This window comes from Alligator mississippiensis, chromosome 3 (assembly GCF_030867095.1).
Source record: "Alligator mississippiensis isolate rAllMis1 chromosome 3, rAllMis1, whole genome shotgun sequence".
NCBI classification, from domain to species: Eukaryota; Metazoa; Chordata; order Crocodylia; family Alligatoridae; genus Alligator; species Alligator mississippiensis.
Window position 1 is genome coordinate 260,984,851 of NC_081826.1, and position 26,472 is coordinate 261,011,322.

A 26,472-nucleotide genomic window follows, 5' to 3' on the forward strand; every position below is an offset into this window, starting at 1 on the left:
CTGGACCAGATGACCTCTGGCTGAGGCTGGCATGCTGCCCAGGGAGGAGCCCCCAGAACACCAGGGGACTGTAGCGTAACTTAAGTCGCAAGGGGATTTGGCGCATGCATTCGATAGTGTGCTCTAACCTGAAGTGCTTTAGTCTGATACTACATACATCCAGGTATATCTTAGACTGGGATCCACCATGTTTAAAGCAGTCTATGTACAGTAAACATCTGTTCAGTTACAGGTGTAGAGTGCTTTTGAGTGCTTATTGTGGAATAAGTGTAGCATTTGTACCTGACCCTAATAACAGCAACTGGACCTTGTGGCTTAAATTGCCACCATGTTACATACATCAAAGCACAGCATCAAGAATACTTTTTTTTGTACCACCCTGTGGTAATGTAACATAGTGACATAAATAAGAGCAAATGCGGAAACTCCTTAGTGCTGTGACAACGTAACGTGTGCTTGTCAAAAATGGAGGACATGACTGGAGTCATGGTAGAGAGCTGTTTTTCTTGCTGTTTGTCACCAAAAAGGTGTTTGCTATTTGTCACAATTATTGCATTTCACTAGTGATTTTAACTGAAAATTTGTTTATTAAAGGGATTTCATGCAAGGGTTACTTCTAATAGATACATAAATAACAAATAACTTTGCAACCTTGAATAATGCAGTAGGGTACCTTTACACGTGCTCTGTGGTAGGGGTGGGACATTTTAATTAGAACAGCTCTTGAGAACCACTCATGTATTCAGTGTCCTGAGCTTCAAAATGGAGGCGGGGCGGGATCACTTTAACTAAAGCTTGTTCAACAAACACTTTTAGATTATTTATATTTGAATTAAGCTACTGTTTCTGAAATTTGTGTGGACAGATGAGAACCGAAGAGGTGTCAGAATTATCACTAACACTGTTTTAAAGGAGAAAATTGCAAAGAAGCATTCAACCAAGAAAGCTTTCTCTTACCTGATATTTATACTAAATATATTTAACTATTCCTTAGTACTCTACTATTCATTTTTTTAAACTTTAGCATAGGTTCCTATATGGCAGCAGGCCAATGGGCAGGAGAAAAGGACTAGACAGATCTTTCTCTCCTTCCAAAATCCCAGCATAAGGAGCTGTGCAAGCAGCTGTGTAGAAGAAAGTAGCCCTCACAAAGTGTGCCTGCAGCTGCTCTAAGACTTCAGTGGATGCTTTCTTAGCCATCCTTTGCGCATACAGGCTCAGCACCTGGCTCAGACACTGAATTCTGGCTTTGGCCTCCACTGTCTTCTGCAAATCTAAAAGCATCATAGAGAATTAAAAGCCACAAGCCTAATCATGTAGTTGTTAATCATGTGAATAGGGGCTGTTGTATCGTGTCTTAAACATACAGAGAGAGATCACTTTACACACCACTGAAATGTGGCATGTCAGTGTGAGATCATGACAATCATCTATAGAAATGTCAGTGATACTATATGGCATTCAGAGTCAGGAACTGAAAAATACCTTATTCAGTTAAAAGAGGGGAATGTAGGCAGCTGGAATATTACTGTTATTATGGCTATGGATAGTTGACTGCCAACAGTTTTTAAACATTTTTCTTAATTCTTTCATGACCAATTCTTTTTCCTCATGCACCTCATCCTTCTTCCCCAGTGACCACTATTCACCTTATTCCTACATCTTTTTAGGTTAAAAAAAAAAGCATAGTTTGGGAAACCTTTTCTCATAAAGGGTAATAGTTTGCCTTGCATGGCAGTTATCCTTTTTCCAGTCATTGTTTTGGAGTACTTGCAGGTAATTCCCTTGGAGGAGGTGTTAATGCTTCTTCCAGATAATAGACCCCCAAACAGGAATACCTTGGTTAAAGTTCTTGGTTAAAGTTTATCATTAGTGTCAGTAAATTTAGTCTGTAATAGTATTCAACCTGCATGATATTTTTATGCTGAAGAGTGTGTGCATGGCATAGCAGAACTACTTTCTGCATTAAGAAATCTTTAAACAGAACTTATAATACAATGAGGATTTAATTTCAGAAGATGATGGGTGATAAATGAAAAGGCCTGCCACGGTTAAGTGAATGCTTGTTATTAACATGTCTCCTTTCCCTCCATTGATGCATTTAGTTTTGTTTTTATAAAAATTCCAAAAATAAAAAACCCACTTGGGGCTTTTTTGCAGCTAAAAAAGTTGCTTGTATGTTTTTATGAACCCACTAAACTTAAACAGATTTCTTTAGAAAAATAATGTGGATACATTTTGCTTTCTGCAGCCTCAGGAATGTTAAAATAGAAATGCTTTCTTGAATTCCCTCTCCTGGCTCAAGTTACTAGGTGGTCCCAAGTTACCAGAAGTAAAATTTATAAATCTAACCCCTAGTCTAGACATTTTCCAGCACTGACTGCAGTTCAAAAAATATTAATGTCTAGCCGGCAAAGTGAAATTCCCCCCAGTGATTTTGCAAATGACTAGAAAGTTAACCTTTTGCCAACTGCTCCTTCTGTGTGTGGAGGTTATTAAAAAGAATTCAGGCATTTATAACTAGGGCTTTTAAGACTGAAACACCTTGGCATGACCCTTTGTGTCTCCTTCTGTTTATTCAGGCTTGGCCTCTGTGGCTGGAATGTGTGAGCCTGAAAGGAGCTGCAGCATTAATGAAGACATTGGCCTAGGTTCAGCTTTTACCATTGCACATGAGATTGGTCACAAGTGAGTGAGTTTAAAAAAATTATAATAACAATTATTAAACCATTTAACAATATAATACTAATAATTGTCATGATCTCCTAAATTTGGCTGTACCATCTCTCCCCTGGTGCTGCTGGTTTCTGTAGATAATATCATTCATGAGAGGCAGTACATTTTGTTTGATGTATCTTACCTAGAACTCCAGCTTTAGAACTGAAGACTCATTGTTTACCCTTCAATTGCAGGTTCCAGTTTAATCTCTGGTTTTGAGATTTTGCTTACAGTTTTCCTACTCTGTTACACACACACACATGCTGTGATATTGTCTTTTTTCCTTCTTTTATCTATGTTTATCAATGAATCAAAAACAGTTAGCAGGTAATCTTTCTTTTCATATTTTATTTTAAATCATAATTCATATGATTTTGATTAAACCATTGCTTTTATTTTTAACATTGGTACAGCTGTGGTCATATTTCACACAGCCATGAAGCATGCAAAACAGAAATGACATTAGTCACACGTACAAAGCACCTGCACATCATTTTAAAAGAACATGATGTTATGGGACACCAATTAAATCTGAGTAGAAATTGGCTTCCAATGTTTCAGGTCCCCATTTGAAAGCTGGCACTAGGAGTAACTTCTGATGAATAAAAAATGACAAGGCACCTCCTATTATAATTCATCAAGTTTCCTTCTTTGTTTACATGGGTTGACCAATGCTGAGTTATGGATGACATGTTTTTCCAGTCATTAATTGATGCAACTAAAAGTTCCCATACAGACTAAAATGGAAACTGTCAATCTACTAATCAGATCTGCAGTTGGAAGTACACGCTTATTTCCAGCCCACCTATCAGGCAAGATAATCGCTGGGCAAGTATGATCTAATTTATTTTATCTGTGAAAAAAGGCTTTACCCTGATTTTTACAGGCATTTGCACTGGGGTAGATCATTTTTGTAAATCCAAATACAATTGCTTAAGACCTTATAAAAAATAAGAAAACCTAATTTAAATCACATGTAGTCTCACTCTCTTTATGTTTCTTCTCCTTCTGTAATTACTTACATGAGAGAGAGGAAATATTTTCCACTCATGAGGAATTAACCTCTATGATACACTAATAATTCTGGAATACATCTTCATTAACATCTTTGATGATCAGATCCAGTCTTACTGGGAATTTAGTGGACTGTTAACAGGGAAAAAGAACTTCATAGAATATATCTGCTCTCAGCTACTGCATGTCATATTGACATTATATCATGCAGGTATACATTTTATGCAGGTTATTCTACACATAAATAAAATATAATTAAATAGTGAAGTATATGCATAGCTATTATGCTATACAAAACTGCTATGATGACAGTGGTTTCTGAATCTTTTTGCATAAGGTTTGGATTTGAATTTGGGAACAATGATGCAGTCATCCTCCGTGTCCTATGGCCAAAGGATCTTTCTATCTTATTGAACTGCAGCTGTTTGTAACTATCTGCATTCTTGCTTTTTGGCTCTGTACTCTTTGTTTGAAATTAAGGTCTCGGGAAACCCCTGGATAGTTTTGAGGCACCCCTGGATAGACTCAAGGCACCCCTCAGAAAATGCCAGCTCTTAGCTTTCACTTTTTTTTTTTACTACACAAAAATAATAGAGCAAATTTTCTGTTGCAAAGAACTCAGAAAGAGCCTAGCAAGTTAGAAATCATGGACTACATGTAGACATTGGATTTATGGCACGTTATAACCTGCCTGACACCTGGTAAACCCAGGTGACCTGAACTCTCTACATTTTACCAGCTACATTCTTTCACTAGGTCAACCTTCCCTCCTCCCCCCCACCTACCTGTCTCACACCTATTGTCTCGTATCGCCTCTGATCTTCACTGTCAAGCATTTACATTTTCACAGACCTGTATTTTGCATATTGGCTTCTATTCTACCATGGAGAACACAAAACAACAGCAGAATCTCCCTATGCCCGAAGAAGAGTGTGCCTGAAAGCTTGCAAAGAACAATTTTTCCAACTATTTAGTTGGTCTAATAAAAGATATCACATTTACCCAAAGATCCTTGTCTGTTTATGCCAAAGATCCTTGTCTCCTTATACCAACACAGCTACAGCCAACACCAGCAGGTCAGAAGTCAGAATGTTTTTAACAGTGTGGATTCCTGTTTCAGATCTCTGAGTTTATCACATAAATCATATTTGCACACTGAGCAGTGCTAATATTGTGTGATGCCATCCTGGCATTTTTGAAAGGATCTCAAGGCACCCCAGGGTGATGCGGCACCCTGGTTAAGAATCACTGCTCAGTGATTAATCATAGTTTGTGCCTGATTTCTTATTTGAATTTATCTAGTTTCAGTTTCCAGCCACTGGCATTTCTTGAAGTTCATATATGTATGTACTGAAGTGTAGATGTATCCCATGATCTCAAGATCAGAGACTTTTATGTAAGACTTTAGATTTTAAGGCTATGCATTTGCTGCAAGTTCCCTTATGTTCTTGTATTGAGAGCATAAAGATTCATGTGAAACCAACTGCCATTCAGTACCTCAAGTGTAGACTCCTGGCCTTGAGAAGGAGTTCCACTGTCCATGTTCAACTCTCTCACTTTTTTATATAAAACTATAGCGGGTATATATATTTGTAATAATTGTTTATTGGCATCTCTTGTTGCTTGGTTTCAGTTTTTTCTTCCTTTCTAAATATTTTGCTACTGGGAACTTTATGATTTCTTTACTTAAATAGAGTTAAATACATATTCTAATATTTAAATCTTCTGGATTTAAGTATTGTCACTCTTGTAGGATGGTAATTCCAGCTAATGACACCACTCTTTCCCTCTCTCTCTTTCTTTCTTTCAATCTCTTCAGTTAATTGTTCCTTTTCTTCTAGGGAAGTCCCATGCCCCCAGTAAGTCATGGTGTGCAAACCTTTTTAAAAAGGCACTGAAGGCAAGAGAGGTGGGACTTAACACGTTTATCCTTGACTGTTTCATGTATCCAGTCTCTGATCTGGAACCAACTGACTTTCACTCCACCCCTTCCAAACCTAGGCAACTGCTCGCTGTGTCAGGAAGTGCTGCTGTGGAACTTGGTTTCAGTAACCTCCAGGTGTCTATCAACCAAGACTGATTTTCAGGAATTCTTACTGAACTGTTCTTATTAAATATTTTTAGAGAAAAAAAGCATTGCTTCTCCCATAAGATTAGAAGCAGATAACTTCTTAAAGCTGCCAACAAAGAAAGGTCTAAATTCTTTTTCATTCCCTACCCACATGGGAATGCATGCATGGGCAGTGCTACTGACCTTTTCCACTTGCTGTTGTTGGGTTAGTATTTTGGACTTCTTTAGAGATCGAGTTTTCTTATATTTTGGTGATTTATAGCGTAGTGAGGAGGGATCACTCTAGGGACCCCTTTGAGTTCTGGTAGTTGGATGGGGAATCCAGGGTCTCTGACAAATCCAAACACCATGGGAGTTATGAGGATGGCCACACCACCAGTACCATTCTCACTGAACTATTACTCCTTACATATTTCTTCATGGCCATACTGGACTCTGTGGTTCTTACACTAGGCTTCTTCCTCTTGTGCCATATCAAAGAAAGATATACTCAGAGGTCCAAAGTGGTGGAACCTCAGACACCTCCAGAAGACCCTCAGTATATACAGAACTTCAAGTTAGCACCAGTGGCTTTTCTCATCTTATTCTCCATATAATATACCAGTCACTTTGGCTTGTCTTACCCAAATAGCTTGAAAAGTTTTCAGGACATGTTATAAAGAGTAATTAAATTGGTCCAGATTCTGACTGAAGAGGTAAGAGTGACCCTTCACAGTATAGACATCCTGCATACTTTGGTGCCAGGAAGAATAGCTTCTCATTACTGAGGCCTTAACGGAATCTGTCAAGAACTTTTGACAGACACTAGCCACTGTGACCTTAACCTTACCTTCAGAAAAGGAAGACTAAAGATACAAAGATATGTTTGTAGAAGCAGAATAACTATTTACTTATCATGCTGAATTACTTACTTGTGAATGTTTTAAAGAATAGATAGTGCCAATCTGAGATGACTCAAGCTGAAAAACAGCTGAAGTTATTGGATCTTCTCATTCAAGAGTTATTCATCGGCAGTCTTACAAGTTAGAATTTCAAACTATCAGGCCCAGCTTGCACACTGATTTTCATAAGACACAGATTTTGTTGACAAGGTGTCAACAGGAACATAGGGAAAATTTCAAATCCTTAATTTTTGCAATTAGTGCTGGATGATACAGGTACTGTCATATTCTATGATGAGATATGTTGTAGCCATATAGCTCTTCTTGTATCCAGAATTGCAGAATTCCAAGTGAAGCCTTCATGTTCTTCCTGAGAAATTAAGGCAATCAGCTAGTTAACTCAGATGTCTGTTAGGCCTGTGCGAATAGGGAAGTATTTGATTCAGATTTGGATTCAGCCAATTGGGAGGACAGTGATTTGATTCAGAGATTCGGATCACTGTCCCTAATTGATTTGCTTGAATCGGTTTCAGAAGATTTGGCACTGAGTCGGAGAGTTTCGGTGATTCAGATTGGCTGGGGAGAGGCAGGCACAGCCGGGCAGCTTCAGGTTCTCCCGCAGCTTCTCCAGTTGTGCCTGCTAGGGCTCTGTGAAATTTCACCAGGTGTTTCATTTGGACACTGTTTCGACTCATTTTGAGCTCAAAACAGTGAAACTGGAATGAAACAAAGGGCTTTGAAACAGCTTTGAAACAAAACAAGGCTAGTTGAAATGTTCTGAAAGTTTCAAAACGTTTTGAGTTTCAAAGCAACCAGCAGCTAGGGGGTGGGAGACATGGGAGAACCAGGGTTGTGCTCCCAATGTCTCTGCAGTGCCATGTGGCTCAGCTGGGTGGGGACCTCAGCCCTGGCTCTCCCTGCCTCCCCTGGCCAGGCTGTGGGAAGCTGATTGCAGTGCAGGGGAAGGGAACTGAGCCCAATCATGCAGTTCCCCTCCCCAGCACTGCCATCAGGGAAGGCAACTCAGCCCAGCTGAGCAGAGTTCCCCTCCCCAGCACTATGATCGCTCTGGAGAAGTCAAAATGGAACAGTGCTGTTTTGCACAGCCCTAGTGCCTGCCTCTCTCTGGGTGGGGGAAGCCACAGGAGAAGCCCCCATGATTGCCCTGCCCTGCCACAGCCCCCACCCAGCCCCAGCCTAGTCCCAGTACTTAAAAAAAACAAAAAACAAAAAACCCAACACTCACCGGCTGCAGCAGCGCACTGCGCGCTGTCTGGAAGCTGGGGCTGAGAGCGATGCCAGGCTCTGGCTGGCACATGGAGCTGCCGCAGCTCCCAGACAGTGCGTGGCACCTTGCTGAGATGTGCTGCACCCACGCCATGGGGCAGCTACCAGGCAGGTGCCAGGGCAGGGAGCGCTCCCTGCTGCCCCCCCTGCCCTGTCCTGCCTAATGTCTGTTACCAAATGTACAGAGCCTAGGAAACAAGTAGGAAGAATTGGAAGTCTTTGTACAGTCATGGAACTATGATATGATTGGAATAACAGATCTTGGTGGGATAGCTTGCAAGACTGGAGCACTGTCATAGATGGGCATAAACTGTTCAGGAAGGTCAGGCAGGGGAGAGGAGGAGGAGAAGGAGGAGTTGCTTTTTATGTAAAAGAGCTGTATGATTGCTTAGAGCTCTAGTATGAATCTGGAGGTAGGCTTATTGAAAGTCTCTGGGTTAGGGTCAGAGGGGAGAGCAATGAGGGTGTCTGCTATAGACCACCAGACCAGGTGGAAGAGGTAGATGAGACTTTCTTCAAACAGCTAGTGGAAGTTCCCAGTTACAGGCTCTGGTTCTCATGGGGGACTTCAGTCACTGTGACATCTGCTGGGAGGGCAATACAGCAGTGCACAGGCAATCCAGGAAGTTTCTGGAGAGTGTTGAGTGTTGCACTTCCTGGTGCAAGTGTTGGAAAGGCCAACAAGGGGCCAGCTTATTCATGACCTGCTGCCTGCAAACAGGGATGAATTGGTGGGGAATGTATTAGTAGATGGCAACTTGGGCAGCAGCAACCATGAGATGACTGGGTTCATGATCCTGAGCAAAGGAAGGAAGGAGAGCAGCAGAATATGGACTCTAGACTTCATAAAAGTAGACTTCAACTCATTCAGGGAACTGATGGGCAGGATCCCCTGGAAAGCCCATCTGAGGCAGGAAAGGAGTCCAGGTAAGCTGGTTGTATTTTAAAGGAATCTACTAAGACCACAGAAACAAGCCATCCCAATGCATAGGAAGACTAGCAAGTATGGTAGAAGACCAGTTTGGATTAGCAGATAACTCTTTAATGTGCTAAAATACGAAAAAGAAGCTTACAAGAAGTGACAACTTGAACAAACAACTAGGGAGGAGCATAAGGGTATTGCTTGGGCATGCAAAGATGAAATCAGGAAGGCCATAGCACAATTGGAGTTACAGCTAGGAAGGGATCTGAAGGGTCACTAGAAGGGTTTCTACGAGGATGTCAGCAACAAGAAGAAGATCAGGGAAAGTGTGGGAGGCAACCTAGTGACAGATGATGTAGAGAAAGCTGAAGCACTCAATGCTTTTTTAACATTAGTTTTCACTAGATTTCTGCACCTGGCAGCACAGTTTGAGGAAGAAGTGAGCAGCCAGCAGCGGTGAAAGAACAGGTTAGAGACTATTTAGAAAAGCTGGATGTGCACAAGTTCATGGGGCCAGATGCAATGCTCCCAAGGATGCTGAGGGAGTTGGCAGATGTGATTGCCATTATCTTTGAAAATTTGTGGCTAACAAGAGATTTGAAAAGGGCAAATATAATGCCCATCTTTAAGAGAGGGAAGAAGGGGGATCTAGGGATCTACAGACCAGTCAGCCTTACCTCAGTCCCTGGAGAAGTCATAGAGTAGGTCCTCAATGCATCCATTTGGAGGACAAGGTAGTAATTAAGACCAGTCAGCATGAATTCACCAAGGCAAGGTCATGCCTGACCAACCTGATTGCCTTCAATGATGAGATGACTGGTTCTGTGGATGAAGGGAGAACAGTGGATATGATGTACCTTGATGTAAGCAAAGTTTTTGATACAGTCTCCCATAACATTCTTACAAGCAAGCTAACGAAGTACAGGTTGGATGAAGGTGGATAAAAAACTGGGTGGATCATCAGGCTCAAAGGTAGTAATAGATGGCTCGATGACTACTTGGCAGCTGGTATCAAGTGGAGTGCCCCAGTGGGTAGGTCTTGGAGTTAATTTTGTTCCGTATATTTATCAATGATCTGGAAGATGGGATGGAGTGCATCCTCAGCAAGCTTACAGATGACACCAAGCTGGGTGGAGTAGTAGATATGCTGGAGGATAAGGCTAATATTCAGAGAGACCTAGACAAATTGGAGAATTGGACCAAAAGAAATCTCATGAAATTCAATAATGCAAGTACAAAGAGCTGCACTCAGTACAGAACAATCCCATGCACTGGAACAGAATGGCGACTGACTGGGTAAACAGCAGTGCTGCAGAAAAGGACCTTGGGGTTAAAGTGGGCAATAAGCTGAATATGAACCAACAGTATACCCTCATGAAGAAGAATAACAACTACTGGGCTGCATTAGTAGGAATGTTTCCAGCAGATCAAGGGATGTGGAAGTGATTATTCCCCTCTATTCAGCACTGGTGAGGCCACATCTGGAGTATTGTGTCCAATTTTGAGCCCCTGACTACAAAAGGGTGTGGACAAATTGGAGAGAGTCTAGTGGAGGGCAATGAAAATGTTTAGGGTTGGGGAACATGACTTATGAGCAGGGATCTCGGTTTTCCGTTTCCCACAGAAAAACAGAAAAAAACTGCAGATTTTCCCTTCTCATAGGTTTCATAGGCATTAGGGCTGGAAGGGACCTCGGAAGATCATCGAGTCCAGCCCCCTGCCCAAAGGGCAGGACGTCAGCTGGGGTCATAGGATCCCAGCAAGATAAGCATCCAGTTTCATCTTGAAGGTGTTCAATGAAGGCGCTTGAACAACCTCCGGTGGCAGGCTGTTCCAGACCTTGGGGGCTCGGACAGTAAAGAAATTCTTCCTTATGTCCAGCCTGAAACGATCTTGTAGTAGTTTGTGACCATTCATCCTCGTCATCCCTTGGGGCGCTCTGGTGAACAAACGTTCCCCTAGATACTGGTGGTCACCCCAGATAAACTTGTAGGTGGCCATCAGATCACCCCTGAGCCTGCGCTTTTCCAGGCTAAAGAGCCCCAGGGCTCTCAGCCTGTCATTGTAGGGTCTGCTTCCCTGACCTCTGATCATGCGCGTGGCTCTTCTCTGGACTCTCTCAAGCTTCTCCACATCCTTTTTGAATTGTGGAGCCCAAAACTGGACGCAGTACTCCAGCTGCGGCCTCACTAAGGCCGAGTACAGGGGGAGAATGACGTCCCGGGATTTGCTTGAGAAGCATCTATGGATGCAAGCCAGCGTTTTGGTCGCTTTACTAGCCGCAGCATCGCATTGCAGGCTCATGTTCATCTTGTGGTCAATGATGACCCCCAAGTCTCTTTCTTCCATAGTGCTAACCAACATAGCACTGCCGAGCCTATAAGGATGCTGCGGGTTTTTTTTCCCAAGGTGGAGAACCTTGCATTTATCGGTGTTGAACACCATCAGATTCTCATCCGCCCACTTGCTGAGCCTGTCCAGGTCAGCCTGGATCATCCGCCTGTCTTCCGCCTGTCTTTTAACCAAGAAAAATGTGGATTTTTCATTTTAATGGAGAAATGTGGATTTTCCACTTTTGCAAAGAGCTCTCTGCATGCTGGCAGAATTCTGACCTCCAAGGGTCTGGGGGGAGTAGGAGAAGGGCGGTTAGGCAGGAGGCGACATTTGCATGTACGCGCTTACACATGCACATGGCTGCCAGGCAGCCTGGAGAGCAGCTCCCACAGCTCCAAGTCTGGGTAGGGGGGTTGAGGTGGGATTGAGGCCCCTATAGGGAGGGAGAGAGTTGGTCATGGCTGGGGCTGGAGCTGGGGCTGGGGATGCTGCCCAGCCCAGGCAGTGCATGGGGCTTGGGGCCCAGGACTGGAATATAACTGCAGGGCCTGGGTGGACAGCTGGATGGGGCGATGGGTAGCTTGTCCAGGGCACTCCTGGGAGGGCATGAGGGGCACATGCCCCCAGATCTGTGTGTGGAGTGGGGGCAGAGGTGGGCTGCCTGCTTCAGGCTGGGGCAGTGTGCCCTGCTGCCTTCCCCCCCAGGGCCACTGTGGCCAAGTAGGCAGGACCCAGCATGGCAAAGCAGGGCTGGGTGGGGAAACTCTCACTGCTGGGAGCTCTGCATTGCCCCGGTGAGGTATCCCCTGCCTTCCCAGCAGCAGAGGGGGTGGCAGTGTGGAGTTGTGCCCCTTACTGGTGCTGGGTGGGCAGGGTGCACTTTGCCATGGTGATGCAGAGCTCCCAGCAGTGGCAATAAACTTCCCTTTCTCACTCTGTTCTGCCCTGCCATGCTGGGCCCTGCCATGCTGCCCGTGGGGGAGGAGGAGTCCCGCTCCACGCTCTGTCGCAGCAGGTGCTGCCTCCCATGGGCAGCAGCTGAGACGAGCTCTACTGCAGGGGGCTGTGGACCCGGGTCCCTGGCCTCATAGCCCTGGCAGCTGGGGGCCCCCTCTGGCAGGGCTGTGGGGCTGTGGGTGGGGAGTGAGGGGCACCAACAGGGCCAGGGGTCTGTGGGTGGGGAGTGAAGGGCCTGGACCTGCATTCTGGTGAGCTAAGGGGGCAGGGAGATCTCTGATTTTCCATGATAAAAGACCAAAATCAAATACTGAAATTTATAGGTACTTAGAATGTATTTTATTATAGTGATTGAGGCACTGATAGGCTTCAAAATTGCTTTAAAATTGTAAATATATCAACAAAACATTGTGTTCAGTTGATACCTATATGTATAGTGGCATTTCATTTTAATCATAGATTTGGATTTTTTCATCAGAGAACTTGTTGGGGTTTTATTTTAATATCATAGAATTTGTGATTTTTAAACAGAGAATACCTTATGAGAAGAGGCTGAGGGAACTCGACTTATTTAGTCTGGAAAAGAGAAGACTGCGGGGGGATTTCATAACACCCTTAGTGACCTGAAGTTACAAAGAAGATGAAGCTAGACTGTTTTCACTGGTGGCAGATAACACAAGAAGGTTCAATGGTCTCAAGTTGCAGCAAGAGAAGTTTAGGTTAGTTATTAGGAAAAACTTTCTCACTAGGAGGGTAGCAAAGCACTGAAGAAGGCTACCCAGAGAGATTCATAGATTCATAGATGTTAGGGTCGGAAGGGACCTCAATAGATCATCAAGTCCGACCCCCTGCATAGGCAGGAAAGAGTGCTGGGTCTAGATGACCCCAGCTAGATACTCATCTAACCTCCTCTTGAAGACCCCCAGGGTAGGGGAGAGCACCACCTCCCTTGGGAGCCCGTTCCAGACCTTGGCCACTCGAACTGTGAAGAAGTTCTTCCTAATGTCCAATCTAAATCTGCTCTCTGCTAGCTTGTGGCCATTATTTCTTGTAACCCCCAGGGGCGTCTTGGTGAATAAAATCTCACCAATTCCCTTCTGTGCCCCTGTGATGAACTTAAAGGCAGCCACAAGGTCGCCTCTCAACCTTCTCTTGCGGAGGCTGAAGAGGTCCAGTTTCTCTAGTCTCTCCTCGTAGGGCTTGGTCTGCAGGCCCTTAACCGTACGAGTGTCCCTTCTCTGGACCCTCTCCAGGTTATCCGCATCCCTCTTGAAGTGCAGCGCCCAGAATTGCACGCAGTACTCCCACTGCGGTCTGACCAGCGCCCGATAGAGGGGAAGTATCACTTCCTTGGATCTATTCGTCATGCATCTGCTGATGCACGATAAAGTGCCATTGGCTTTTCTGATGGTTTCATCACATTGCCGACTCATGTTCATCTTGGAGTCCACTAGGACTCCAAGATCCCTTTCCACTTCCGTGCCACCCAGCAGGTCATTCCCTAGGCTGTAGGTGTGCTGGACATTTTTCCTCCCTAGGTGCAGCTTTTTGCATTTCTCCTTGTTGAACTTCATTCTGTTGTTTTCTGCCCACTTGTCCAACCTGTCCAGGTCTGCTTGCAGCTGTTCCCTGCCCTCCAGTGTGTCCAGGTTATGGAATCTCCATCCTTGGAGATTTTTAAGACCTGGGTAGACAAATCCTAGGGTGGGATGATCTAGTTGAGGTTTGTCCTGATTTCAGCATGGGGGTAGACCAGATGACCTCCTAAGGGGGTGGCCTACTGGTGGGAGTCTACTACAGGCCTCCTTCGCAAGAAGAGGAGAACAATCAAGCATTCTCCAGGGAACTGACTGAGGCAGCTAGCACTAAAGATGTGATTGTCATAAGTGACTTCAACTACCCTGACATCTGTTGGGAGGACCATTTGGTCAGCTCCAGGAGGTCAGCCAACTTCTTCACAGCTAGAGATGATCTGTTCCTGACACGGGTTTTGGAAGGGCCTCCTAAGGGTAAGGTCACTCTGGATTTGGTACTGACCAAAGGGGAGGACACGATAAGTAACCTGAGCATTGGAGGTATTCTGGGCGACAGTGATCATGACTTGACTAGGTTCACCCTCCACTGAAAGGCTAGGAAACCAGTTAGTAGAACTGAAGTCCTAGGCTTCAGAAGGGCAGACTTTGGCAAACTCAGGAGCTTAGTTGAAAAGGCCCTCTGCAAGCAGCAACTGGCCGATTTGGGAGTTCAGGAATGGTGGTGCTTCCTTAATGGGGCAATTCTCACTGCTCAAAAAGAGGCCATCCCAACATGGCCAAAAGTGGGAAAGGAGGCAAGAGACCTGCTTAGCTCAGCAGGGATATTAGGGAACTATTGAAAAAGAAAAAAGAAGCTTACGAGCAATGGAAGAATGGTTCAGCAGCCAGAAAGGAGTACACTTATATCTCCAGGGTCTGCAGGTGTGAGACATGGAAAGCCAAGGCAGGCATGGAGATCAGGCTGGTAACCGAGATAAAGGACAACAAAAAAAGTCCTTCTATGGATACATAGGGAGCAAGAAAAAAAATCGGGCTCCACTGTGGGACCCTTACTGAATATAGAGGGGCAACCCACAGTTGATCCCCATGAAAAGGCAGAGCTCCTAAATACATACGTCACATTGGTATTCCTGAAATCAAACAGGGGCTTCTCACGTGTGCAAAGGCCCAGGGAATATGGGGAAGATAACAGACTACATGAAATCAGGCCTGAACAGGTGAAGCATCTCTTAGAACACTTGGACATTTTCAAGTCTACTGAGCCAGATGACCTGCATTTGAGATTCCTGAAAGAACTGGCTGAGCTTATAGCAAGGCCACTGGTGAAACTGTTCGAAGAGTTGTGGAACTCAGGAGTGGTCCCAGATGATTTGAAGAGGACCAACGTGGTATCTATCCTCAAGAAAGGGAAGATGAATGACCCTGCAAACTACAGACTGGTAGGTCTGACTTCAGTTCAGGAAAAAATCTTTGAAAAATTTGTTAAGGAGGCCATCAATTACAAGCTGGTAACTGGTGGGGTATTAAGAAGTAACCAGCATAGCTTTGTCAAGGGTAGCTCATGCCTGACAAATCCTTCTGTGACCATCTGGACAAGGGACATGAGCTTGATGTCATTTACTTGGACTTCAGTAAAGCCTTTGATTTTGTTTCTCATGAGATTCTCACAACTAAACTGGAGGGTACTGGGCTGGACCAGTCTACAGTGAGGTGGGTGGACAGCTGGCTTAGAGGCCAATTCCAGACAGTTGTAATCAATGGGATGGCCTCATTCTGGAGGGCCATCTCCAGTGGTGTCCCCCAGGGATCTGTGCTTGGACCCATGATCTTTAGCAAATTTATTAATGACTTGGATGAGAGGTTAGAAAGCTCAATAATTAAGTTTCATAGATTCATAGATGTTAGGGTTGGAAGGGACCTCAGTAGGTCATCGAGTCCAACCCCCTGCCTTGGGCAGGAAAGAGTGCTGGGGCCAGACGACCCCAGCTAGGTGCTTGTCCAGCCTCCTCTTGAAGACCCCCAGGGTAGGGGAGAACACCACCTCCCTTGGAAGCCCATTCCAGATTCTAGCAACTCTTACTGTGAAGAAGTTCTTTCTAATGTCCAACCTAAATCTGCTCTCCACCAATTTGTGGCCATTGTTCCTGGTTACTCCAGGGGGTGCCCTAGTAAATAGAGCATCTCCTATTCCCTGCTGCCCTCTCCTGATGAACATATAGGCAGCTACAAGATCACCTCTCAGCCTTCTCTTGCAAAGGCTGAAGAGATCTAGGTCCCTCAGTCTCTCTTCATTGGGCCTTGCCTGCAGGCCTCTGACCATAGGAGTGGCCCTCCTCTGAACCCTCCCAAGATTCTCTGCATCCCTCTTGAAGTGTGGTGCCTAAAACTGGATGCAATACTCCAACTGTGGCTTGACCAGTGCTGCATAGAGGGGTTCACCTCCATGAACCTGTTTGTCATGCATCTCCTAATGCATGATATAGTGCAGTTTGTCTTGTTGATCACTTTGTCACATTGATGACTTACGTTCATCTTGGAGTCAACCATGACTCCAAGATCCCTTTCCTCTGCTGTGCTGCTGAGAAGGTCATCCCCCAGCCTGTAAATGTGGGGGTCAAACCATGGTCAAACCATGGATTTCTTAGTCTTGTTTCCTTTCCTTTCATTTTTGTCATTTTTCTGCTTCCAGGGCGAGGTGGTTTTCCTCAAAGTAAGATGTACCTTCTCTCACAAGGCATTGCCATGTAGCCCTTTCCCAGGCAAGTTCTTCCCAACTTGTGATGAAAATGGTTCTATGTGGTATACTTGAAGTGTTTTCTGTCGCCCCCTTGTGTCCTTTGTCATTGGCTGAGTAGAGAGTATAGCAGTTGTTTTGGTAAACATACATCAGGCATGCACACACAATGCCCTGTCCACTGCAGCTGATGTTGAATACTAGTGCTGGTGGTATCAGCATTGATAAGGACACTGTCATTTGTGTGACGATCCTTTCACTTGGACCTTCTGGAGGTAGCACTGGTGAAAGGTGTTTCAGGCTTTTCAGGCAGTCCCTGTAGGTCACCTAAGCTTCACAGCTGTAGAGGAGAATTAGGATTACCACAGTCTTATATAATAGGAGCTTTGTTCAATTCCCGATGTCATGATAGTTGAACACATGATGATATAGTCTGGGTACTGGACTTAGACCTAGGAAGTCCATTTCAGTTCTCTGTTCCTGTGCTTTTTGCCCCATCTAGCTACGAAAACTTTCCTATTAGCAATCATTTTACCTGAGAGAACTGGAAAGATAATTACTTTCATGGTTGGCTCCTCCCTACACAATATTTCACTCCAATAATATGTTGTAGGCTACACTTCCATTTAAATCAAACCATCCGTCTAGTTGCACTTTTCACTAAAATACATTCTAATCATGGGGAATCTAAGCTGCATACTCTTAGTGTTCATAGCCTTATCTTTTTATGTGGAGTGAACTATATTTGATCCTTGCGAGAAGCTTATAAATATGTAAAGGTTATCTATATAGGTTTGTGGATGCATCAAACTTTATTACGAACCAGCTAGATGAGATGCTCCAGATGTCCCTTTCACTAAGGCATAGGCAGCTTGTTAATATGTAAAAGCCTTTAGGGTTTTATATACGCCTTTAACAATTCCTATTAGTACAAGACTCTTGAGCAGACACTTTTACCACCTCTTTTGAGATGGGACTCTAAAATTAAACCCGGTCACTCATTGGGAAATAACAAGAATTTTGTATGTACATGTATAAGCACCCCAAAAAGAAAGAAGAGTTATTTGCTTATACATTAGCTGTGTTTCTTTGAGATATGTTGTCTATAGGTCCTCCTGTCATTGCCATCTACTTCAGAGTCCTCTGTACTTCCTAGTTTTCAGTTCCTTCTCCCATTAAGCAGTGGAGAAGGAACTGAGTAAAAGTTTATCCTTCATTGGTTTTATGTCATTAGTATGGGGGTGCAGGAACATAATATGTAGCCTCAAAGAACACAGCTGACTTAAAGACTTCAATATCAACTGCATGGGATGTTTCTGTACCAAGAGAGAACATATTTATGTATACCACATTTCAGAGAACTCAGAACTCAGTGGTACTGTATAGGTAAGTAACTTTTTTCCAGTTCTCTCAGACAAAACATTTGAAATATGGCAAGAAGAAAGTCAAGAGATGAAAGTGGATGCATGAGGAGATTCTAGGATGTCTCAAATGCAAATGAAAGCATATTGGTAATGGAAGATGGGCAGATCATTAAGGAATTGTACCAGGAAACATCAAGAACTTTCAGGACACAAATCAGGAAGTCAAAGATAAAAGAACGAGCTGCTCTTGGCAAAAAAGGATAAAGACAACAAGAAGAGATTCTATAAATATGTTAGCCAGAAAAGAAGGACCAAGGAATCTGTGGATCCATTGTTAACTTTGCCTTTACCATCACAAAAAAATTAAGCTGCAGCCAGACACCTAATAAGGACTATTTTGATAAGGAAAGGGGCAAGGTGAAGGATAAAATAACAAAAGAGATTGTCAGAGAGCTTTTGATGGACCTGAATTAATTCAGATTACCAAGACTTGGATGAACTTCATTCCAGGGTACTGCAGGAACTGGCAGAGGAGATTTTAGAGCCCTTGTCAACTATCTTTGTAAAGTTGTGAGAGATGGGCCAGGACTGAAAAAGGGCTAATGTAGTGCCCTTCTTTAAAGGCAAAAAAGAGGAACTGGGGAACCTCACACCAGTTGGCTTCAGCTCAGTACCTAGGATGTTTCCTCCTAAGAAACCTGGAGGAGAAAAGGCTGATCACAAGCAGCCAGCATGGATATACAAAGAGCAAATCATGTCAAACAAACTTGATCTCCTTCTTTGACAAAGCAACTACTTGAGTGGATGAAGAGAGTGCTGTGGATATAATGAATCTGGACTTCAGCAAGGCTTTTGAGAAGATTTTACAGTAACCTTCTCATAAACAAATTGAAAAAATGTGCCTGGACAAAACTACTATAAGGTGGATAGATAACTTGCTCAATAGCTGGAAGCAAAGGGTAATTATTAACTGATTTATGTCAGAATGGCTGTAGGTTTTGAATGGAGTCTCAGAGAGGTCTGTCTGTCCTCAGCCCAGTATTGTTCAATGTGTTTGTTCATGAATTGGATGCTGGCATAGAAAGCTTCTTGATTAAATTTGTGGATGACACAAAACTGAGAAAGATTTGTGAACATGTTGGAGGGTGGGAGTGCAATTCAAATGGATCTCAACAGATTGGAAAGCTGAGTTGAAGCTAACAGGATGAAGTTTTATGTGAACAAATGCAAGGTGCTATACCCTCAGGAAAAATAATCAAAAACACAAACATAAAATGGGCGATACCTGGCAGGATGGCAGCACTCTGGAAGAAGGATCTAGGAGTCTTGGTGGATCACAGACTTAATATGAGTCGAAGTGTGATGCAGCCACACAAAAGGTGAATGTGATTTTGGGATGCCTCAATAGAAGCATTAGAGGTAAGATTTAGGAGGTAATATTGCCTCTCTACTTGGCACTAGTTAGTAGGGCTGTGTGAAGCTTCAGTCCCAGATTTGATTTGGTGGACGTTCAGCTCAATTCAGTGACTGAATCTCTGAATCCGAATCAAATCAGAGGACCCTTTAAGGTTTGGTGATTCGGACATAGACACAGCTTTCATTGTTTTTTCTACATACCTCTAGGTACCACACGGCTCATGAATGCTGAGATGCTGGGGTGCATGGAGTGTCCCACAGAAGGGTGGGGGGCTCCGCAGTGTGCTCGGCACCAGACCCGGAAGTGGACCAGAAGCACTTTCGGTCCACTTCTGGGTCCACTGGGGAGAGTGCGGGGGCAGGGTCCCCATGCCCCCCCTCACCTCAGTGATTGGTGCTTCCTGGGTCTGGGGGGGCACCTGAGCCAAGGAGTGTGTGTGTGTGTGGGGGGGGGGGCTGTATACTCCCTGGTGGACTTGGAAGTGGACTGGAATTACTTCCAGTCCACTTCTGGGTTCACTGCTGAGCATGTGGGGGGGCCCCCCCATGCTCCTGTGGTACGCTCCATCTGCCCCAGCTTCGCAGCATTCATGAGCTGTGCCTGGTACCTCGAGGTATACAGAAAAAACTTTTAAAGCTGTGTCTATGTCCAAATTGCTGATTCTGTGAATCAGCATCAAATCTTCAGGTTTGGATTCAGCCAAATTGAATAGAGGACAGTGATCCGAATCAACAAATGAAATCACTATCCCTGATTTGGGCTGAATCTGAATCAAATAGGGCCCGTTTCTCACACCCCTACTGGTTAGGCCTCATCTAGAGTACTACATACAATTCTGGGCTCCACATTTTAAAAAGGATGTGGAGAAGTTAGAGAGGGTCCAGAGGCAGACAACAAAGCTGATAAAGGGCTTAGAAAGCAAGGCAAACAAGGAGAGGCTGAAGGAGTTAGGCATGTTCAGCTTGCAGAAAAGGAGCTTAAGAGAGGTATGATACAGTCTTCAAACACTTGAGGGGGATGCCTTAAAGAAGCGAAAAGGCACCTTTGCTCTCTTGCTGAAGAGAGTAGAATGTGGACAATGGTTTGAAGTTACAGCAAAGTAAGTTTAGGTTGGATATCAGGAAAACTTCTTCACTGTTAGAATGGTAAGGCAGTGGAATAGACTGCCTAGGGAAGTTGTGGACTCCCCATCACTGGTGGTATTCAAGAAGAAGCAGGACAGCCACTGGTCAGGGGTGATATAGGCATAGCTATGCCTATGTCCTACTACAAGTATTTCCCATGTGTTTGGGCTTTGCTAGTTGCCCTGTTCCCCCTTTCTGCTGTGTCAAGGTGTTTTTGAGCCTTCCTCAGAGATATTGAGTGTTGAGTACAGCCAAGGCTGGGGATTTTGAATGAGTTGTGCCAGTGCTCTTGCTGGGAGCAAAGCTGAAGGTTCCTGACTAGAGGGTTTTGCCCCTCTGCTCAGGGTCAGACTGGTCACCATATTTGGGGTCAGGAAGAAATTGTCCCCATTGTCTAGATTGGCATGGACTGTGGGGGGTTTTGCCTTCCTCTGTAGTTGAGGGGGGAGGGTGTGTGTGACTCTCTGCCTTGGATTTCTTAAGCATGTATTAACAACCTTTTATAGAAGCAGGACATTGATTGTCACGGTTCCCCTGCTCTACATGTGACAGTATAGGTTATGTTTTGTTGCCTCAGGGTTTATGATAGTCTCACAAATAGTTTAATTTATGGAATGTATAGGATGTTTGGATAAGGATGATCCTGCCTCAGGCAGGGGATTGGACTAGATGACCTCTGCAGATCCCTTTCAGCCCTGCTTCTCCATGATTTCAGACAGTTTTGAAATGCCCTTGAAACATTTCAAAAGGCTACTGTACAGCTGTACTGATGGAATAAAATGCTCCCAAGCATGACAGAAATGTACCTGCAGGAAATAAGTATTATTTAGCATCATTTTGTTACACTTTGCATCATATGGATTGGTCAGTCCTCCAGTACTCCATAATTCAGCACCCTCCTCCATGGTCTCTCAGCACTCTAGGGACTGCTGTTCACCCCCATCAACTTATATCCCAGCTTTTGCTGCCACCCTCTTCCCAGAGTGCCATGGACAGTGTTGCTGAGGCTTCTGGTATTCAGGGCGATTAGGGTACTAATGGAGCCTGCCACTTCTGGCAGTTAGAGCACTCCTGGGGCCCCACCTCCAAAGTCAGGAGACTTTGAGCCCCTGCCATGAGATAGGTGGGGCCCCACTGCTGGAGCTGGGATTTTGGTTCTCTAGCCCATGATTCCCATTAACCTCTTTTACTCCAGGGTGTGGAGGGGAGGGAACCTTGCAGAAAAGGAGCTTAAGAAGGGCATGATAAGAGTAGAGGCCAAGTAGCAGGGGAGCACTCACTAAAAGTAGTTTTGCCCCTCCCCCTCCCTAAGGTGAGCCACAGTCCCAAGAGGTGGGGTGCATGATGGAACTTTTGATGAGATCCAGTGGGGGCAGAGAGGAGCAACATAGGGTGTAGGTATATCTGGTGGCTGTAATGGTATGTTTAAATGTTTCTAAGTCTGTTACATTTGGAAATGTTTAAAACATTATGTCTGTTGTCACCCTTTTTCCTCTAGAGAAAGGAACTGTTGCTAGTATGCAGTATATACCCCAATATGAAATTATTTATAATTTCATGTAATTAAGTCCTTTCTCATTCTCCTTTTTGTCTAATACTGGAGTACAGCATACAGTTCTGGGATATATATTTCTGAAAAGATGATGAAAAATTGGAGATATTGCAAAAAGAGCCACAAATAGATTAATAGATTGTTAGGGGCTGGAAGGGACCTTGCAGATCATTGGGTCCAGCCCCCCTGCTCTAGGCAGAATATTATTTGTGGGCTGGGAAAAAAGTTTTAAGATGTGAAACTTAAAAGTTTTATATGTTCACTTTATCAGAAAGGAATGCCTATTTTATCACTGAACTGTTAGACATTGGAAGATTGTGTTAACCTTTTTGCTATACAGATCACTCTGTAAAATTGATAGGGTCTTGTTTGTTCTGCCAATCTTTGTATCATCTACAAATTTTGTCAGCAATGACTTTATATTTCTTGAAAAATCAATTAAAGTGTTTAAGAATATTGATCCCTCACTAGAAACATCCTTGAGGTTGGTGATTCCAGGATCCTAGAAGCTAGACAAATTCCTTGCTCTGAATGTATACTACAGTGAGATCTGGTAAGATTTGGTTAAGCAGACTTAAATTATGTCTCAGGAAAAACCTCATAAGAGCACAGTGATATACAACAAGCTGCCTAGAGAATCTGTGGAATCTCTTTCTCTGGAGGTTTTCATGAAGGGTCTGAATAGGCATCTGTCTCGAATGTTAAGAACTAGCTAATCCTGCATCTCTGTGCATGTTTCTAGTAGACTGTAGAAGTCCCTTCCAACTCTACTGTTCTGCTTTGAAAATGCATATAAAGGAAGTAAATGAGAGAAGGGAGGAAGTGGTGGAATCCAAGCAGGAAGAAAAAAAAGGAACAGGAAGCAAATTACAACAGAGGAAAAAATTAAGTGAATATTAGTGATGGCCAGGAATCCTGGTTTCCTGTTTAAAAATCCCAAATTCTCTGATTAAACCCCCCCAAATCTGTGATTTTTCCATGATTAAAATGAAATGCCACTATATATAGGTATTAGTTGAACACAATGTTTTATTCATATATTAACAATGTTAAAGCAATTTGAAAGCCTACCAGTCAGTTCCTTAATCATTATAATAAAATAAATTCTAAATACCTATAAATTCTGGTGTTTCATTTTGTTTTTGTTTTTTTAAATCATGGAAAATCAGAGCTTCCTCTGCTCCTTTCATTCACCAGGATACAGTTCCAGCTGTGGCTGCCCCTCTGCTATTTTATGGCACTGAGCATCCCTGATATGCCAGTGCCTTGCCCCTGCCCATGCCGTTGCCCATCACTTCCAAGCCACAGCTTCTCCAGCCCTGCCAGTGCGCCTCACTCCTGACCCACAGCCCCTCATCCTTGCCAGTACCCCTCACTCCCACAGCCCTCTAGCCCTGCTGGTGCCCTTTAATCCCAACCTGCCGCCCCCTGCCCTCCCCCACCCCAGTCCTGCTGGAGGGGCCTCCAGTTGCCAAGGCTATGGGACCTGGTAGCTGCATCTGGCCCACTCCCTATTCTATGGTCACCAGCTGCAGCTAGACAACAATGCCTGGGTCCTGGCTACCATGGCCAGAGCAAAGCATGGAGCCTGGCCCATCCCTTGGCTCCCCCCATGGGTGGCACAGCCAGAGCAGAGCAAAGCAGAGTCCAAGTGAGAGCAGGGGTGGGGGAGGATGCCTGCTGTGAGTAAGGGACCCCTGCACCTGCTGTATTACCATGGTGAGGCACCCACTGCCTGATCAACAGTAGTCAAGTGGGGGACCAACTCCACACTGCTGCTGCCCCTTCTACTGCTGGGTCAGCAGAGTGTGCCTCACCATGGCAGTGGGCTAGTGCGGGAGTCCCGGTGATGGTAGTGGCAGCATCAAGTTTCTCTCCTCTCCCATGCTGGGTCCTGTCTGCTGGGCCACAGAGGCCCCCATGGGGAGAGCAGCAGGGCAGGGATACCTGAGCCCCACAGCAGGAAGCCCACATCCTCCCCCACCATGTGCACAAATCTGGGGGGCATGTGCCCCCCACACCAACACCAAAAAGTGTTCCGTCCTGCTCCCCCAGCTGGGCCCCATGGCCATTCATTCCCACCTTGTCTGCAGAGTGCCCCAGCTCCAGCCCCAGCCCCAGTCACCAACCCTGCCCCACTCCCTCCTTCACCATGATTGCCACTGCCTCAGTCCATCCTCTGTCCCCCTGCATTGCCTATGCCTGCCCGCCCCTTCCCACAGACTTACCTGCAGGCAGCTGGGGGAGCTGTTCTCCACTGCTGCCTGGCTGTATTGCTGGCCATGTGAATGTGTGTGCATGCAAACATGCATGTGGCACCTCCTGCATCTCGCTGCTCCCAGTCCTAAGCAGCCCCTTGCAGGCTGGAATCCATGGTTTGCTGTGTTTTTCTCCTTTAAAAGGTGAAAATCCGCATTTTTCCATGGCCAATGGAAAACCCAGATCCCTGGTAATTGCCAACTATTTAATTACAAGAACTGACTGTTAAGTGGTTAGGTATTCCCTATAAATGGCCGAGGAAGAAACTACAGAAAACCCATAGGAGGGAAATAGGCCATGGACTATCATGCAGGAAAAATTACGAGAAAGAACATTTGGAAACAGTAGGCCAAGGTTGGCAAAATTAATAGTAGGGGTGTGGAACCCCTGTAAGGTGTGTGTTAGATAAGGCCTATGGCCAAAGGGGCCCGCTCTGAGAGGGAGCAAGGTGTTATAAGTTATTGATGCGTGAAAGACACCCTGTGAGAGGGGGTGGAGTGTGAGAGACCCTAGTGAGAGGAGGGCGGTGTGAATGCGTGTGTGTCTGAGGCCTGACATCAAAGACTAAGCTTGGTCCAGCTGTAGGCCGGGAGCATTGTGTCACCTGGATGCCATCTGCAAGACTTGGGAGGAATGGAGCTGCAAATAATGCCCCCTGCCATCGGGGCAAGAATGGGCAGCCTCCTGCCTAATTAGAACCAATTAAGAAACAACAAGGCATGTCAGATGAGTGAGGCCAGTGGTTGGTCCAGAAATAGGCGAGCAGGCCAATGTTGAACTGGTCCCGAGAAAGCCCCCTGTTACAAACATCCTAAGAAGTTATATTTATTATTTAATTAGAAAATTAGTTTAATTCACAGATTCTTCTTTTCTGTAGAATGTACATGTAACATGGCCAGCAGGTGTTTCTTTTCAGTACAAGATAAGAAATGAGTGCCGAAAAATTCAGTGTTTATCATGTTGAATTTGAGTTGACAATTGGACATCCAAATTGAGATGGTGGAAAGATAGAAAAGTGAAAATGTACTGAGGGGGAAAGATCTTGCATAGAGAAATAAATTGGGAAGATATTGGCAGAGAAAGATGGTAAAGAATTAGAGACTAATTTGTGAAGGAGGAATTCTGGATGTCTTCTAGATTTAGGGATGTGTGGGAAACAAAGAAAAAGGATAAATGTGGTAGAGAGATTGTAATTTAAGCAACGCTTTAGAATCAGCCGAGGAGAAGGCATTATATTAAGGGATGGAGAAGGCTGAAAGTAGCAAAGAAATCAGAGTGAACTGATAGATGGTAGTCAGAAATAGATTGAGGGAATTTAGGTATATACATTCCAAATTGCAATCCTGTAAGTGATTGCTTAGCTCTTGCCTAATCCTGGAGATGTCTGGTCTTTCTTTTCAGCCTTAATGCTTCCCAGGCATCTGAAGTTTGCCTAGACACATGCCTAGAAGCACTCACTTTTGACCAGTTTGAGGAATTCATCATGCCTAAACTGTCAGAATCTATGAACTAGTCATTCCTTCATCTAATCAACTCTGAGAGGCTTGATGTAGTAGGTTTATACTGAAAATCCCTGCCACAGACTTACTGGATTGGACTCCACACAAAATGCAGTGGCAGCTACCACTTTCTTTAAAAGTAGTGATTCATTCTTTTATACTAAAGTTTTGTTGCTAGGGCACTTACCCAGGATATGAACATGACTTCTGTGTTATAGGAGATTGAAATCCACATTTCTTACCTCTTAAGAGAGTGAGACTACCCACTAAATTATGTGTTGTGCTAGGAGAAGGGAACAAAAACCCTCCATTCCATATTTTGAAGCCTTTTAGGAAAAAATTCAATTACATAGGCTCAGAGAGAGAGAAAGATAAAGAGAGAGAGTATAAGAATAAGCATAACTGTCTAGCATAATCAGACAAAAGACAAATGTAGAAGTAGCTACCTCTCTCTAACATAGTGATTAAGTCATTCATCAGTTGACAGGAAACCTGGATTCCACTACCTGTTCCTAAGACTGTTTTTGCATTTGAGGTTAAACAGCAATTGGGTAAAATGCATAAACAGATTTTGGAGCACGGACTAGAACCCAGGATTCCTCCCTTTGCAGGTAATTGTCCTAACCACTAATGTGGAGGATTAGATTTGTTCTGTTTGATTTAATAATTCTTGAATTGTGTGGTAGGTGGAACAGCTTCAAAAGTAAAAATAAAAAAAGTGTCCCTACTCCAAATATTATACAACCTGGGGATTAGAGCATTCTCCTGGGAGGTAGGAGATATCAGTGCGAGTCCTTCAAAGAT

The 26,472-nt window shown here is 44.3% G+C and overlaps 1 protein-coding gene across 2 annotated transcripts in view; it reads left to right on the forward strand.

Moving 5' to 3' along the window:
* ADAMTS6 (ADAM metallopeptidase with thrombospondin type 1 motif 6) overlaps nt 1-26,472 on the forward strand; it is a 352,249-nt gene that overhangs the window by 139,004 nt on the left and 186,773 nt on the right. For both annotated transcript variants that reach the window (XM_019496068.2, XM_059725136.1), the window contains exon 9: nt 2,583-2,688. In XM_019496068.2, coding sequence (XP_019351613.1) covers nt 2,583-2,688 — 106 coding nt within the window. The remainder of the gene's footprint in view (nt 1-2,582; nt 2,689-26,472) is intronic.